Source organism: Heloderma suspectum, chromosome 5 (genome assembly GCF_057233095.1).
Source record: "Heloderma suspectum isolate Gila_16-S chromosome 5, 16-S_ref, whole genome shotgun sequence".
Classification (NCBI taxonomy): domain Eukaryota; kingdom Metazoa; phylum Chordata; class Lepidosauria; order Squamata; family Helodermatidae; genus Heloderma; species Heloderma suspectum.
Window position 1 is genome coordinate 232,301,850 of NC_139462.1, and position 13,987 is coordinate 232,315,836.

Genomic DNA, 13,987 nt, shown 5'->3' on the forward strand with positions numbered 1-13,987 from the left:
GGAAGGCTAAAGCTGAGAGCAAGCTGAGGTTAGTGAGGGATGCTAAAAGCAACAAAACGGCTTTCTTCAGCTATGTGCATAGTAGCAGACAGAGGAAAGAAATGGTGGTTCAGCTATTAAAGAAGGATGGCAAAATGATAACAGCTGACAAAGAAAAGGCAGAAGTGCACCATTCCTACTTTGGCTCAGTCTTCTCCCAAAAGAGGGTCTATGACTCTCCCGGCAAAGGTGAAGTACAGGCTGAAGGGGCAGGATTGTAGCTTGAGATCGATAGGCATATGGTCAAGGAACACCTAATTACTTGGAATGAGTTCACATCTCCAGGGCCAGATGAACTGCATCCTAGAGTAATAAAGGAACTGGCAGAAGAACTCTCAGAGCCGCTGTCTATTCTCTTTGAGAAACCATGGAGGACGGGTGAAGTGCCAGATGACTGGAGGAGGGCTAATGTGGTCCCTATCTTCAAAAAGGGTAAAAAGGAGGAACCTGGGAACTACAGACCAGTCAGTCTGACATCAATCCCTGGGAAAATTCTGGAGCAGATGATAAAGCAATCCATCTGGAAGCACCTTGATAACAATGCAGTGATTACTCGAAGCCAACATGGATTTGTGAAGAACAAGTCCTGCCAGATGAATCTGATCTCACTTTTTGATCGAGTAACTCCCTTGTGGACCGTGGGAATGCTGTAGACATCATATAACTCGACTTCAGCAAAGCTTTCAACAAAGTGCCCCATGATATCCTGATGAGCAAACTAGCTCAAAGTGGGCTAGATGAAACAACAATCCGGTGGATCCACAGTTGGCTACAGAATCGGACTCAAAGAGTGCTTATCAATGGGACCTTCTCAAACTGGGGAGAGGTAACGAGTGGGGTACCGCAGGGCTCAGTCCTGGGCCCAGTGCTCTTCAACATTTCTATTAATGACTTGGAGGAGGAGGTGCAGGGAACGCTGATCAAATTTGCAGATGACACAAAATTGGGCAGGATAGCTAATACTTTGGAAGACAGAAACAAAATTCAAAGTGATCTGGATAGACTGGAGCGCTGGGCAGAAAACAACAGAATGACATTGAATAGGGATAAATGCCAAGTTCTGCACCTAGGAAAAAGAAACCAAATGCACAGGTATAAGATGGGGGATACGTGGCTCAACAATACTACAAGCGAGAAAGGTATTGGAATTGTTGTCGATCACAAGCTGAATATGAGCCAACAATGTGATGTGGCTGCAAAAAAGGCAAATGCTCTTTTGGGCTTTTGAGAGCCAGTGTGGTGTAGTGGCAAGATTGTTGGACTAGGAGCTGGGAGATCTGGGTTCTAGTCCCCACTAGGCCATGGAAGCTCACTGGGTGACTTTGGGCCAGTCACAGACTCTCAGCCCAACCCATCTCACAGGGTTGTTGTTGTGAGGATAAAATGGAGAGGATGATGATAATGTAAGCCGCCTTGGGTTCCTTGCAAGAGGAAAAAAGGTGGGGTATGTATGTATGTATGTATAAATAAATGGGCTGCATTAATAGAAGCATAGCTTCCAAATCCCGGGAAGTACTAGTTCCCCTCTACTTGGCACTGGTTAGGCCTCATCTAGAGTACTGTGTCCAGTTCTGGGCACCACACTTTAAGAAGGATGCAGACAAACTGGAGAGGGTTCAGAGGAGGGCAACAAAGATGAACAGTGGGCTGGAAACAAAGCCCTATGAAGAGAGACTGAAAGAACTGGGCATGTTTAGCCTTGAGAAGAGAAGACTGAGGGGAGATAGGATAGCGCTCTTCAAGTACTTGAAAGGCTGTCACAGAGAGGAAGGCCAGGATCTCTTCTTGATCATCCCAGAGTGCAGGACACGGAATAATGGGCTCAAGTTCCAGGAAGCCACATTCCGGCTGAACATCAGGAAAAACTTAATGACTGTTAGAGCAATACGACAATGGAACCAATTACCCAGGGAGGCGGTGGGCTCTCCCACACTGGAGGCCTTCAAGACGAGGCTGGACAGCCATCTGTCGGGGATGCTCTGACTTGGATTCCTGTATTGAGCAGGGGGTTGGACTCGATGGCCTTGTAGGCCCCTTCCAACCCTACTATTCTATGATTCTAGATGGACCCTGGGTTTGATCCAGCAGGGCTCTGCTTATGTTCACCAAATTATGTGTGTGGGTGGGAGAGGAATAGAAAAAAAAAATCCTTCTGTTTACATGTCTCCCCCATCTATAGATGGGCTACTTTGTGATTGCCCCTTCACGCATCTGAGAAGAGGACAATGTCCGCGAAAGCTTATGCCAGAATAAATGTGTTAGTCTTTAATGTGCAAGAAGACTGCTGTTTAACATTCCACCCTCAGTCATGTTCTTCTCCTTTTATTCTTACAACAACCCTGTAAGCTAGGTTAGAGAGAGCGCGCGAGAGAGAGAGAGCCTGGCCCTAGGTCACCCGGTGTGCTCCATGGCTGAGTGGGGATTCAAAGCCAGGTTTCCCTGCTCCTAGTCCAACATTCTAATCGCTAAACCAAGCTGGCTTTTGAACTCTTTGCTCGCTGTCCTTCGAAGGCTTCCGTGTGCGGCCGCTTAGCACCGGCACAGATGCTGCCCTCTCTCACACGCCTATGGTCATGCTCACGACACTGAATCGTCCAAACATCTTTGCACTGTAATGTACTTTACAACTTCTGTTCTAAATGTAGATGTTCTTTTTACACCTATCACAGAATACCCCTAATATAAACCCCCTTCAGGAAGTTGTAATTTTTATTGTGTTGCAGTCGGTCCCATCTCATCCCCCACCTGCAATCTGAATTTAAAACAAAAACAACATTCTGTGTAGGCCTGGATGCTGTAAAAGTTTATTGCTACTCTGGAGGGCTGGATATTAATACCCTTTGGAAATTAGATGACAGATGGGTTAGTTTTGAGCAGACTGGCCTTGCTGGCTGGGAACTGTGGGAGGAGCAGTCCAACACATCTGGAGGGCATCTGGTGGGGGAGGCTGAGCGACAAACTGAAATGGAAGACCGAGCGCTGTCCAAAAGGCTTACAGTGTACAGAAGGTCCAGCTTCTGACTCTGAACAGACTGGAAATATACTGGATAGATGAAAGGTGGGCAACTTGTTGCCCTCCAGATGTTTTGGCTTACAACTCCCATCAGCCCTAGGCAGCACAACCAATGGTGAGGGATCATGGGAATGGTAGACAAAAAAAAAAATCAGAAGGGATAGACTGATCTCTGGCCTCCATGGGCCTGTTACTGGGCAAACTGAAGAGGAACCCAACCACTGCAGACAACATCTGCTCACCCACATTGGCCATATCCCATTTACCTGACTTGCCAAGCCCTATTGCAGCCTTCCCCAACCTGGTGCCTTCCAGAGTTTTTGGGACTTCAATGCCCATCAGCCCAGGCCAGCAGGGACAACAAGTCAGGAATGCTGGGAGCTGTGGCCCAAGACGTCTGGGGAGCACCAGGCTGGGGGAGGCTGTCTCAGGGCTTCCCTTAGCATGAAGGCTCACAAACGTTTGTCGCATGGGCCCCGAGCCTTGCCAAACCAAGGCCCCTTGTCTCTGTCCAAGAAAGTGTCCCAGCGCTGCAGAATGGGAAACATTCCCACCCATCTGCCTCCTAGAGACATTCCTCAGAGGCTGTTAGGCTGGCAGGAAGTACGAAAGCTGGGGAAGGGCAGGGGAGGGTGGCAGAATGTGTGGGGCTGGAGCAGAGCTCATGTCTCCCCTCCATTTGCCTCAGGGAGGCTTACTCCCCAATTCAAGAATGGTGTCCCCCTCAGAAATCCCACAGAAACACTTTCATTGAGAAGCTTGCCTGTGGAGAAACCCCCGGAAGATTCCGGAAGGTGCCAACAACTCTTCCGGTGGAGGAGGCTCTTGGGAAAAGCAGGGGTGTTGCAGTAAACCAACCGTCCCTGACTCAATGCCCTCCAGATGGGTTGGACTATGAGTCCCATCATGCTGGATGGGGATGATGGGAGTTTTAACCCAACACATCTGAAGGGCACTGGGTTGGGGGCGGTGGCAATTATCCATGTGCCGGCCGTCTTTCCCTCTCTCTAGCAGCCCCTGAGGAGAAGCTGCATAGACCCCTTGTGCAGAAGGGTGCTTCTTCCGCACACGCTGCTAATTCCCAGGGGGGAAATGGCAGAGAGCTTTCCCAGCGTTACTGTCCAAAATGACTTGACCACGATCCAGATTTCATTTTTTAAAAAAATTGCTGCCTAAAATGCCTTGGTAGACTCACAGCACTATACATAGGAATCAAGGGTTGGATCGAGAAGCTGCCTTTCGTAGAAGGGAGGCCTCCACTCATAGACGATGCCTCTGTGCAGTTGGGGAGCCTCCCCCTCCCACCACACTGCAGCTCACCATGTTCTGCAGGGTCCCCCAACTCTCTCTGTACCAATTTCATGGGGCCGGAGGGGGTGCTGTGTTGAGGAATGGGTGGGGAAGCCCACTTCCACCAGCCCATTTGGCCACGCCTAAATCTGGCTCCAATCCGACGACTTGTATGAAGAGCTACCTTTTGACTTCTGGCTCCGAATCATTCTTTGCTCAAGGCCTTAATCTGCAGTCCTTGCAGGTCGGCCAGAGACATCCCATGAACCATGTCCTCCAGCTTGTAGAATGCCTGGAACACTGTGGACGGTACCGAGTGGCACTCAAAATAGCTCCTCAGTTTGGCCAAACTCTCCAGGACTTCTGTCTTGGAGGGGCAGGGGAGCAGAGGCAGATCTTCCCTCTTCGGCTCGTCCTCTGCCGTCGCACAGGTTGGGTCTTGACACGGTTGGATCTCCTTGACCGTCTCGGCCCCATCTTGGTCCCCAAAGCACTTCAGCCCCTCATCCATCAATACAAACCGCTCAAATTGCTCTTGGGTCTTAAACCCCAGTGCGTGGACCACGTCTGCCGGAGGAGTCGGGATGCGGGAGTTCGAGCCAAAGCCAGCGGCTTGGAAGCCGTTTTTTATAGTCTGGGGGCTGATCTCTGACCAGGCTTGGACAATCATATGGATGGCATCCAAAAGTGTCAGGTGCTTGGAGAGCTGACTTGTTGGCAAGGAAGCTTTGCTGTCGAGTGCAACAAGGAGGCGGATTAGCATCCTCCTCCGGTAGTGGCACTTAAAATTCTGGATGACCCCTTGCTCGAGAGGATGGGTCCAGGAAGGGCCAGGAGGCATGAAAACCATCTTAATGTTTGAGCACTCGGCATAGGGATGCGCTCCACACTGGACCAGGAAAAGTGCCACACTCCTCCGCTTGCATTTCATGTCGTCATTGAATTTCTGAAGCCACTCGGTAAAGATGGAGGCAGTCATCCAGGCCTTGCCGTTGGCACGGTAGGTCACAGGCGGGAACTCCTGGGCCTCGGCCCCTTGGACACCAAACGGTCTTTGCATCTTGCCGACAATCAGGGCGTCCCGTTTATCTGAAGCATCCATATTGATGCAGAGCAAGACGGTGAGCTGGTCTTGGCCTTCCTCTCCCCTCTCCAAAGCCAGATCTCCTGGAGTGGCTCGGAATAAGATGCCCGCCTCACCGCAAGCATAGATGTCGGGAGGCTCATACTTGCTCCGGATATAGGGCAGGACTGTGTTTTCCCAGCACTCCACCTCCGATGGCTCGCCGCTCTGTTTCTCAGCAAGAGGCCTTCCAGGGGCGACTGTCTGCCTCACGCTGAAGCTGCTCAGGCAGCCTGGGCTGGTTTCCAACTCTGGCCTCCCTAACATCTCATTTGGAGACCTGGCTGTGTCTGGGAGATGCCTCCCATTGGCCAGGTTGCCAGGAACACTGCTGCGCTCAAACCACTGCAACAGGGCCGCCTCACTGGCCGTGCCCTCGTCTCCTGACTTGCGCTTGCGCCCCGGGTTGGCATTCTTACACCACTCCGCAAGGATGCGCTCTTTGTTCTTGATGATGCGGCAGATCTGGGGCTGGGAGACGCCAAACCGTTTCGCGAGTTCACTCTGGGAGACCTTGGGCCCTTCTAACATCTCCAGCACCCGGACCTTCTCCTGCAGGGACAGCTCCTTCCGCTCTTTCCTCTGCACAACAGTCTCACTTGACAGTGGCAAAATCCTCCTCCTGCACCCAGCGGGGCTGAAGGAACTCCCTGCTGCTGCGCAGGCGCCCTGGCGCGTGGTGAAGGCCACGTGCTCCACAAAGCTCCTGCCACAGTCGCTGCAGATGTATGAACATGGCCCAGCATGGTTCAGCTGGTGTTTTTCTAACTCGGCCTTTTGGCCGAAGTTCTTCCCACACTCCAGGCACCAATGCGGCAGCTCTCCCATCTGGGGCCTGCGAATCCCGAAGGCAGGCGCACCAGAGCCGTGTCCCACATGAGGGTCCACCGGCAGCCCCTCGTCCCTGGCAGTTCCAGGGTCTGGCCGCTGGGGCTCTAAGCGGTTCTGCCCAAGGACAGGACGACGGAGTCCGTTTTCTCTGCTTTTTCCAGGCAAGGCGTTGGGAGGTGCTTCCTGCCTCGTCGGACGCGGCTCCCAGCCCACCTCCTCCTTCACCCTTTTTGGCTGCCAGTCCTCTCCTGGGGAAAGAAAGTGTGGGAGGGTCACTTGAGCGGCCAAGGGAGGGATGAAGGCTTCTGCACGTTCGTCTGTGAACAGTAGCAGAGCCTGGGGTTCAAAATCCATTCCTGATTTTGTGGCACCTCCGCCAGAATACCCCACTGACAGATGGAACCCAGAACCTGTGCCTGAGATACTGAGGTGAAAGCCTGTTGGAAAGATAGGAAATTCTTCTGCAAGCAGAACAGCCTATTTACTGAGATGTTTTTTTAAAGTGCAGGAGCCCAGTCTGTCATGCCTGAGGCAGGGGTGCTGCATCTCGTCTGGATTACTGCAGTGCATTATACACGGCTGCTTTTGAAAACAGTCCAGAAACTTCAGCTAGTCCAAAGTAGGGCAGCAAGACTGTTAACAGGGACTGGCGAATGAGCTCATATTACGCCAGTACTTTCCCAGCTGCACTGGCTGCCAGTCCACTTCCAGGTGTAATTCAAAGTGCTGGTATTAACATTCAAAGCCCTAAATGGCTTGTAGCCAGGTTATGTGAAAGACATATGTCTGCCCAGACGCTATCCTCAGTGGTCCTTCTCCAGGAGTCCTTGCCAAAGGCAGTGAGGCGTATGGCTACCAGGAAGAGGGCCTTTTCTGCTGTGGCACCCCGGCTGTGGAATGAGCTCCCTAGAGATGTTCGCCTGGCACCTACGTTATACTCCTTCCGGCGCCAGGTGAAGACTGTTTTATTCTCCCAGTATTTTAGCATTTTAGCTTCCTAATCTTTTAGCTATGGTGTTTTAAATCTGTATTTTAAACCTCTGCATTGCTGCTAGGTTTTATTCTGGTTGTACCATTATGTTGTTCTTTTAAGTGTTCATATTTTATATTGTTTCATGCTGCACTTTGTGGTTGTAATTGTTGTGAACCGCCCAGAGAGCTTCAGCTATTGGGCGGTACAGTAATAAATGAATGAATGAATGAATGAATGAATGAATGAATGAATGCCTCCAGGGCTACCCAGATGGGCACGCTCCCTGTCCCTTCCTCCCAACTGCCAATCTTTTGGTAATTTCCTGCTTTTGTGCAGATCTCTCCTCCCCCCACCCCCGGTTCTAAACGATGGAGCTGCCCTGCTAAGGCCTAGTTACTGGCAGGAAGAGCTGTAAGCTAAAATATGTGGGTGCATTTGGTATTTTTTGGCCCCACCCCTTTTGTTTTTGGCCACGCCCACCACTGGGATGTAGCTCCTGAGGGCTTCTCTGAAATTGACTTTGGCCCTTGAGTGGAAAGAGGTTGGCTACACCTGCAGTTGAGGCTACTGATTGGAGAATTTCGTTACAAAGCCATCACCAACATGGTTGTCAGGAGAGCCCTAGCTGCCTCTTACAGTCTACTCCAATAGCCAACTCAAGACACAGACAAAAAGATTCTTTTCAAGGCTTTAATCCTTTTACAGCTTAATGACTCTTTCAGATGCTAATCACCAGCGAGTAAGCAAGGAACAGCCGAATAGCCTATGCTCCAGGTTAGGCAGTTGGTCCCCATTTGAAGGAGAATCACGGGAAGACCCTGAACTTAGGAGCTAGGGGGAGATCCTCCCTCTTTCCCTTGGGTCCTCGGGACGCGACAGTTGCTTGCGCGCCAAACGAGCGCTACGCCTCCTTTCCGCACCCTCCAGCTGTCGTCGTTCCCTGCGTCTGTGCCGAGCATCCAGCAAGCCCCCCTCCCGCACTCTCTCACTGCCAGGGTCACTATCTATCCCAGGAATGCTGGCAGGAGGAATCTCTGCCAGCTGTTGTGCCTGTGAGAGATGAGCGCACTCCTCTCCCACGGATTGCTGTTCCTCCTCAGAATCAGAACTGCTCTGGGGCTCTATCGGCTCAGTTTCCACCCTGACATCAGTGTTTTCCAAACATGTTGGACTACAACTCCCATCACCCCCTGTAGGCTAGCACATCTAGATGACACCCACAGGATGGGAAGGTTGACACAGGGAGTGACGGTGCCAAACACTCTAGTGCGGCTTTCCCCAACCTGGCTCCCTCCAGATGTGTTGGACCGCAACTCCCATCATTCCCAGCTGGGGATGATGGGAGTTGCAGTCCAACACATCTGGAGGGAGCCAGGTTAGGGAAAGGCTGCTCTAGAATTATGGCACAGTAGCAGAGAATCCTCTGCTTCATGATGCCACTGGTTTAGCCATTCATACTGGAGTAGGTGGGGGGGATGCAGAGCAGTGCTTTCTCCAATGACCATTTGTAGAACTGGCCTTGCGTGGGCTCTGAGGACCCCTGCCAAAGGCCAGGGCAGAAGAGGGAAGGGCCGCAGCTCAGTGGCAGAGCCCCTGCTTTGCATGCAGAAGGTCCCGAGTTCGATCTCCGGCATCTCCAGGCAGGGCTGGGAAAACTCCTGCCTGCAACCCTGGAGAACCACTGCTGCCAGTCACTGTCGACAATCCTGGGCTGGGTGGACCAAGGGTCAGACTCAGTATGAGGCAGCTTCCGATGCTCCTATGACTTCCCAGATCACCAAGGACCCTGGACTCCCCATGGCCAGATTTTTGGAACAGCCTCAGCGCGCTGAGCAAATGGACGGTGGCTCCTCCAGAATTGCCACGCTGCTTAGTGTGACGTCTCCCCCGAGGCCGCTGGGCCTCAGCGCCAGGGGCAGCGTCATGGGCCGGTGTGGTCGGGCACCTGTCGAGGGCCCGCTCCACAGCAAGAGCCCCGGAGTCGCCGCTCCTCCTCCTCCTCCCCCTTCCCCATCACAGCCGGCTTGCTCGCCTGCCTCTTGTTCTCACCCAGACAGCGGCAAGCAAGTGGCAGCAGTGATGAGAAAGGGGAAGAGCAGCAAGAGCAGCTAAGGGCAATGGCAGTGAGGAGGCAGACCCGCCGAGGGAGGGGGCCACCGAGGCTCTCCTGCTCTCCAAACCACGCAGCTGGCCCTGCTCAGCACTAGCCACCAAACCATTGTGCTTTTAGAGCAGCAACATGCCACCAGTGAGTCACCCACAACATGCATAAAAGGGCCTTGCAGACAGGCCACTTCACCTTGGAGTGCCCTACTGTCCTGGTCCTGGTTCTTCTCCTTCATCATCCTCACTGGAGCTGTCAGGAGCGCTCCGGAGGATCTTCTCAGGTCCCTCACGCCTCCCGGGGGGAAGATGCCAAGATGTCTTCAGACACCGCTGGGGCCTGCAAGCAGCAGTAAAGCACCACATTCAGCACCCTTTGCTGCAATCTTGTGCTCCAAGCTTAATCATAGAATAGCAGGGCTGGACGGGGCCTATAATGACACGAGGGCAAGGGAACAAGCGGGCTGTTGTGCCAAAGCCTATTGGCTGTGTTCACACATAGCGTTAAACCATGGCTTAAATTAACCATGGTGTGTTGCTTTGGTCATTAATTGTCTTGCAGATGAGCAAACAAACCACAGATTGTTTTCCCTGTTTCTGGTTTGTTTCTCTCAAGCCCATTTTGCCAGCCTTCAGAGTGGTTTCATTTTCAGACTGCTCTTGCTAGGCACTTCTGTTTCAGAGCAGACAGCAGCACAAACATGCCAGGGATAAGCCAGAGTTCTGGGTTCAGACATAACAACAAGCCATGGTTTAGACAAGCCAGACTTTGTAAGCCAACAAAGCATGGCTTCAGTTTGTGGCTTGTAGCTAGTTAACAAACCATGGTTTGTTGGCAAAGATGGGTTTGAACACAGTGACAAGCCAGATTTCAAGAAGCCACATCATGGCTTAGCCTTATGTACAAACAAGCCCTGTGGTGTAACTGAGGACCGACATAGGTTTGCCAAGATAACATCTAGTTCAGACCTAAGATGGAGCACTCACTTACTACAACCTTTCCCAACTGGGCACCCTCCAGATATGTTGGATTATAACTCCCATCATTGGCCATGCTGGCTGGGGACAATGGGAGTTGTAGTCCCAAACGATGGAATTCGCTACCACAAGGCATCATGATGGCCATCAATTTGGATAGCTTTAAAATGGGGTTAGGCAAATTCCTGGAGGAGTCGGCTATCAATAGCTACTCGTCCTGATGGCTATATGCTACCTCCAGTATCCGAGGCAGTGAGCCTATGTACATCAGCTGCTTGAGATCATGGGCGGGAGGGTCCTGTTGCACTCATGTCCCTGCTTGTGGGTTTCCAGTTGACAGCTGGTTGGTCACTGTGTGAACAGAATGCTGGACTAGATGATCCAGCATGGCTCTTCTTATGTTCTTATCTGGAGGGCGCCAGGTTGGGGAAGGCTCTTCTTATGAGTTGCCCATGTGCAATTCAAGGGTCTCTTTCACCAAGGACCATCACCCAAGTTGTTTTCTGCAAAGCTAAGCAACAGGGAGAGCAAATCTTTCCATCCATTTGCAAGGCATGTTGGAGTCAGAATAAATTCTGTCATGCAATAGTTGTACAATTCCCACCCCTACCCCGCAAATTCATGTTGAATTGCTTGATCAATGGGAGAGGGCAACCCAATTTCTTTGTGGTGATGCTCTCACTGCTCTTTGGGGAGAGAATCAAAAGAATGGTTATCCTACTGGATAAACTCCCCCCACGATTCCACGCATGTGTGGGCTGGGTGGTTACTACTGGCTGGTGGTGAGTGAAAAGCACTCGGCACATGCTCACGGACTCTCTCTATTACTTTCCACGTTGCAGCATTGGAAGCGGGTTCCAAGACCCATCCGTGTCACCCCCTGTCTCCAATGGATCTCTGGCGGCCCAGCCCCACACTCAGCTCTCCCACACCCATCTGCTCTGGCCTTACCTGGGTCTGCCTCGGCATTCTCCTTTCAGCTCATCCTTTGCGATGAAGTGGTGAAGCGTCGTGGGCCTTGAGTCTCTGCCACCTCCAGCGTCGTGGGCCTTGAGTCTCTGCCACCTCCGACTGAGCCTAGAGCTGCCCTTGCTTCTGCTCATAGCAGCTGCCCAGGGGCTTCAGCTCCACCACCAGCACTGGGACCAAAAGAGGATGCTGGGAGCAGGGCATCTCCTGGGGAGAGAGCGACTGCAGTGTTGCCCCGCACTCAGTGACCAAGCAGCCATGGGGCAGCTGGGACGAGGCCTGTGCGGTGCTGGTGCTACTGTGATGCTCAGCCTCTTGCATCCAGGAAAACCCCCACCCCTGGCGCCCCATCCTCTGTCTGCTCTATGTTCACCTCTCCAATTGGTCCTGCATTTCTGTTAGGATCTCTTCTTGGCCTGGATTGGACGGGGAGCCCTCCAATGGGCAGGGAGGAGGGGACAATGGTTTATTGAAGAACCAGCAGCGACATCCCCAGAGAAAGCTGAAGGCTGACTGGCTGGGGCAGGAGGATGCTGGAAGAAAAGCTGGCCCATCTTCTCAAAGGCCAGGTTTCACATCGAGGGGCATTGCAGCACAGAGGCGTGGTACAAAAGAGAGAAAACACAGAGTAAATATATTGCAGAGCTCTGATCCCCCCTTATGAGGTGCACGAGACAAATGGTAACATCTCCGAGTGTAACTGGGAACACTTAAAAGGCCCTATAAATTGCAGCATGTGACACAAAGTAACAGCCATTTGCACCCACAAACACGTAACTCTGCAAGGTGTGAAACAGCCACCCAAACAAGAGTGCCTCTGAGCAAGAGCAAAGTGCCTTTCTAATGAGCAACCGCAACCCTTTTGGCACACATCTGAGGTTTGGGGAAAGCATTTGCAGATCTGTTAGGCCTCAGCCTCTCTCATTTTAGAAACTGGGGAAGGAACTAGACATTACACAGTAAACATCTCCTAACACTAACACAAGGGCAATTGCAGGAGAAAATCAGCAGGCAAGATGGGGTGTTTAAACCTTCCCTTGCCTGCAGATTCTCTCCTGCCCATATGCAATGACCCTGCCCAGCAGTGCAATTAAGTAATTATAGATTCTGGATTTAGAGTCGGACACAACTTAATGACTGAACAACAACAATTACGCCCCCCATCAATCTCTTTAAGTGATATGTGCATTACTTCAGTCACTTCAAAATGGGATACATCAGTCCTGTTATGTTTGCGGGGCCTATTCCTTCAGGGCCCCCAAAGTCCTGCCCTTACGCCACCACTGACCCCTTTAATTGTTTTCCCCACATCTGGGTTCTGAAGGCATCGGTAAGGCTGGCTGGGAGGAAAAGCACCTGAAGGGACATTTCCTGCATGGAGAAGAGAGTTGGACTAGATGGATGCCTACAAGGACTCTTGTGGCTCAACGACATTTGCAGGGGAGGACTGTCGGCATGGGAGAAGCTAAGCATCCCTCCTTCCAAGCCACCCTCACAAGTGCCCGCCCCACCCCACCCCACCCCACCCCACCCCTGCATCCCTATCTCCTCAGCTAACTTTTGCTTTGGAACACAGGGTTGCAAAGAGAACAGCCTAGTTCAGCCTTCTCCAACCTGGTGCCCTCTCTTTTCTCAGGTATTTGGCAGCATATGATGAGGGCCTGGATCTGTTTTATGGTTAGTGTTGACTGCTTATGTTGTCTCCGTGTATAGTTTTTGTGTGTTTTATGTAAATGGTTTTCAAACTTTGTATTGTATTTTAATGTATTTTAATCTTTGTAAGCCACCCAGAAAGCTTCAGCTATGGAGCAGTATAGAAATGCAAACAAATCACCATCATCATCATCGTCGTCGTCCCATTGTCCCTGGCCAACAGTGGGAGGCTGGCCTAGTTCCAACCTAAACATGGCCTCTATTTGATCCATTCCAGAAAGCTTCTCATCCAACCCCCTCTTGAAAACATGCAATGAAGGAAACGTACTCCATCCTGCCAAATTATACTTCTAGTTAGGCATTTTTCCTTAAAACCCATGTATGTGTGAAAGTTCTGGTTCCCTGTAATTTCTTTGAAACTGCAGAATGCTGACACCTTCCCCCAAGCAAATATTCCACACCAATTGCTTGTTTACGTCACAATGTGTTCCTGCTTCTTTGTCCCCCCCCCCCCCATTATTCATGGGTAACCTGTGGTCTCTGGAAACTAAACTGCTGACAAAGTGGGCTCTAGTCAATGAAAGGTTATGCAACAATAGCTTTAGGGTGCTGCAAGACTCTTGTTTTTGCTGAACTCTGTATTTAGCCAAAGGAAGGCACTGTAAGCTGAAACATCGTTAGGGCCCAGTAATTCTGTAGCCACCCATACAGTCTTTGACAAGAGTGGGACCCAACCAGGGTGGCCCATGGTTGACCATCAGCATTGCAAGAATGCAAATCCCTATGTTATAGTTATTTTATATTTGCTCTGCTTGGGTGATTGAGTCCAAAAATCAAGGATTCTCATGTGAATCCTTGTTCCCCCTCCCCAAATCAGCATGAAAATGGACAGTGCCAGCTCCAGGCCTCTGAGGGCCCTTGTGCAAGGCATCGCTGGCTGGGGGTGTATGGGAGTTGTAGGGGCCCTTTTCAGTGGTGGCACCCTGGCTGTAGAATGATCTTCCTGGAAAGCCTT

General features: G+C 51.4%; 1 protein-coding gene across 2 annotated transcripts; it reads right to left on the reverse strand.

Moving 5' to 3' along the window:
* Positions 1–2,282: 2,282 nt before the first annotated feature.
* Positions 2,283–11,679, reverse strand: TIGD3 (tigger transposable element derived 3). Of its 2 annotated transcripts, XM_084859628.1 has the most exons (4): positions 11,302–11,660; positions 10,586–10,861; positions 9,569–9,712; positions 2,740–6,544 (listed from the first exon to the last, which is right to left on the reverse strand). In XM_084859628.1, the coding sequence occupies exons 3-4, from the start codon at positions 9,612–9,614 to the stop codon at positions 4,548–4,550; spliced, it is 2,043 nt and encodes a 680-aa protein (XP_084715754.1). In that variant the 5' UTR covers positions 9,615–9,712; positions 10,586–10,861; positions 11,302–11,660; the 3' UTR covers positions 2,740–4,547. The 2 variants fall into 2 exon arrangements, with proteins under 2 accessions (XP_084715755.1, XP_084715754.1); XM_084859629.1 differs by lacking the exon at positions 10,586–10,861 and having other exon boundaries at positions 2,283–6,544; positions 11,302–11,679.
* Positions 11,680–13,987: the final 2,308 nt, after the last annotated feature.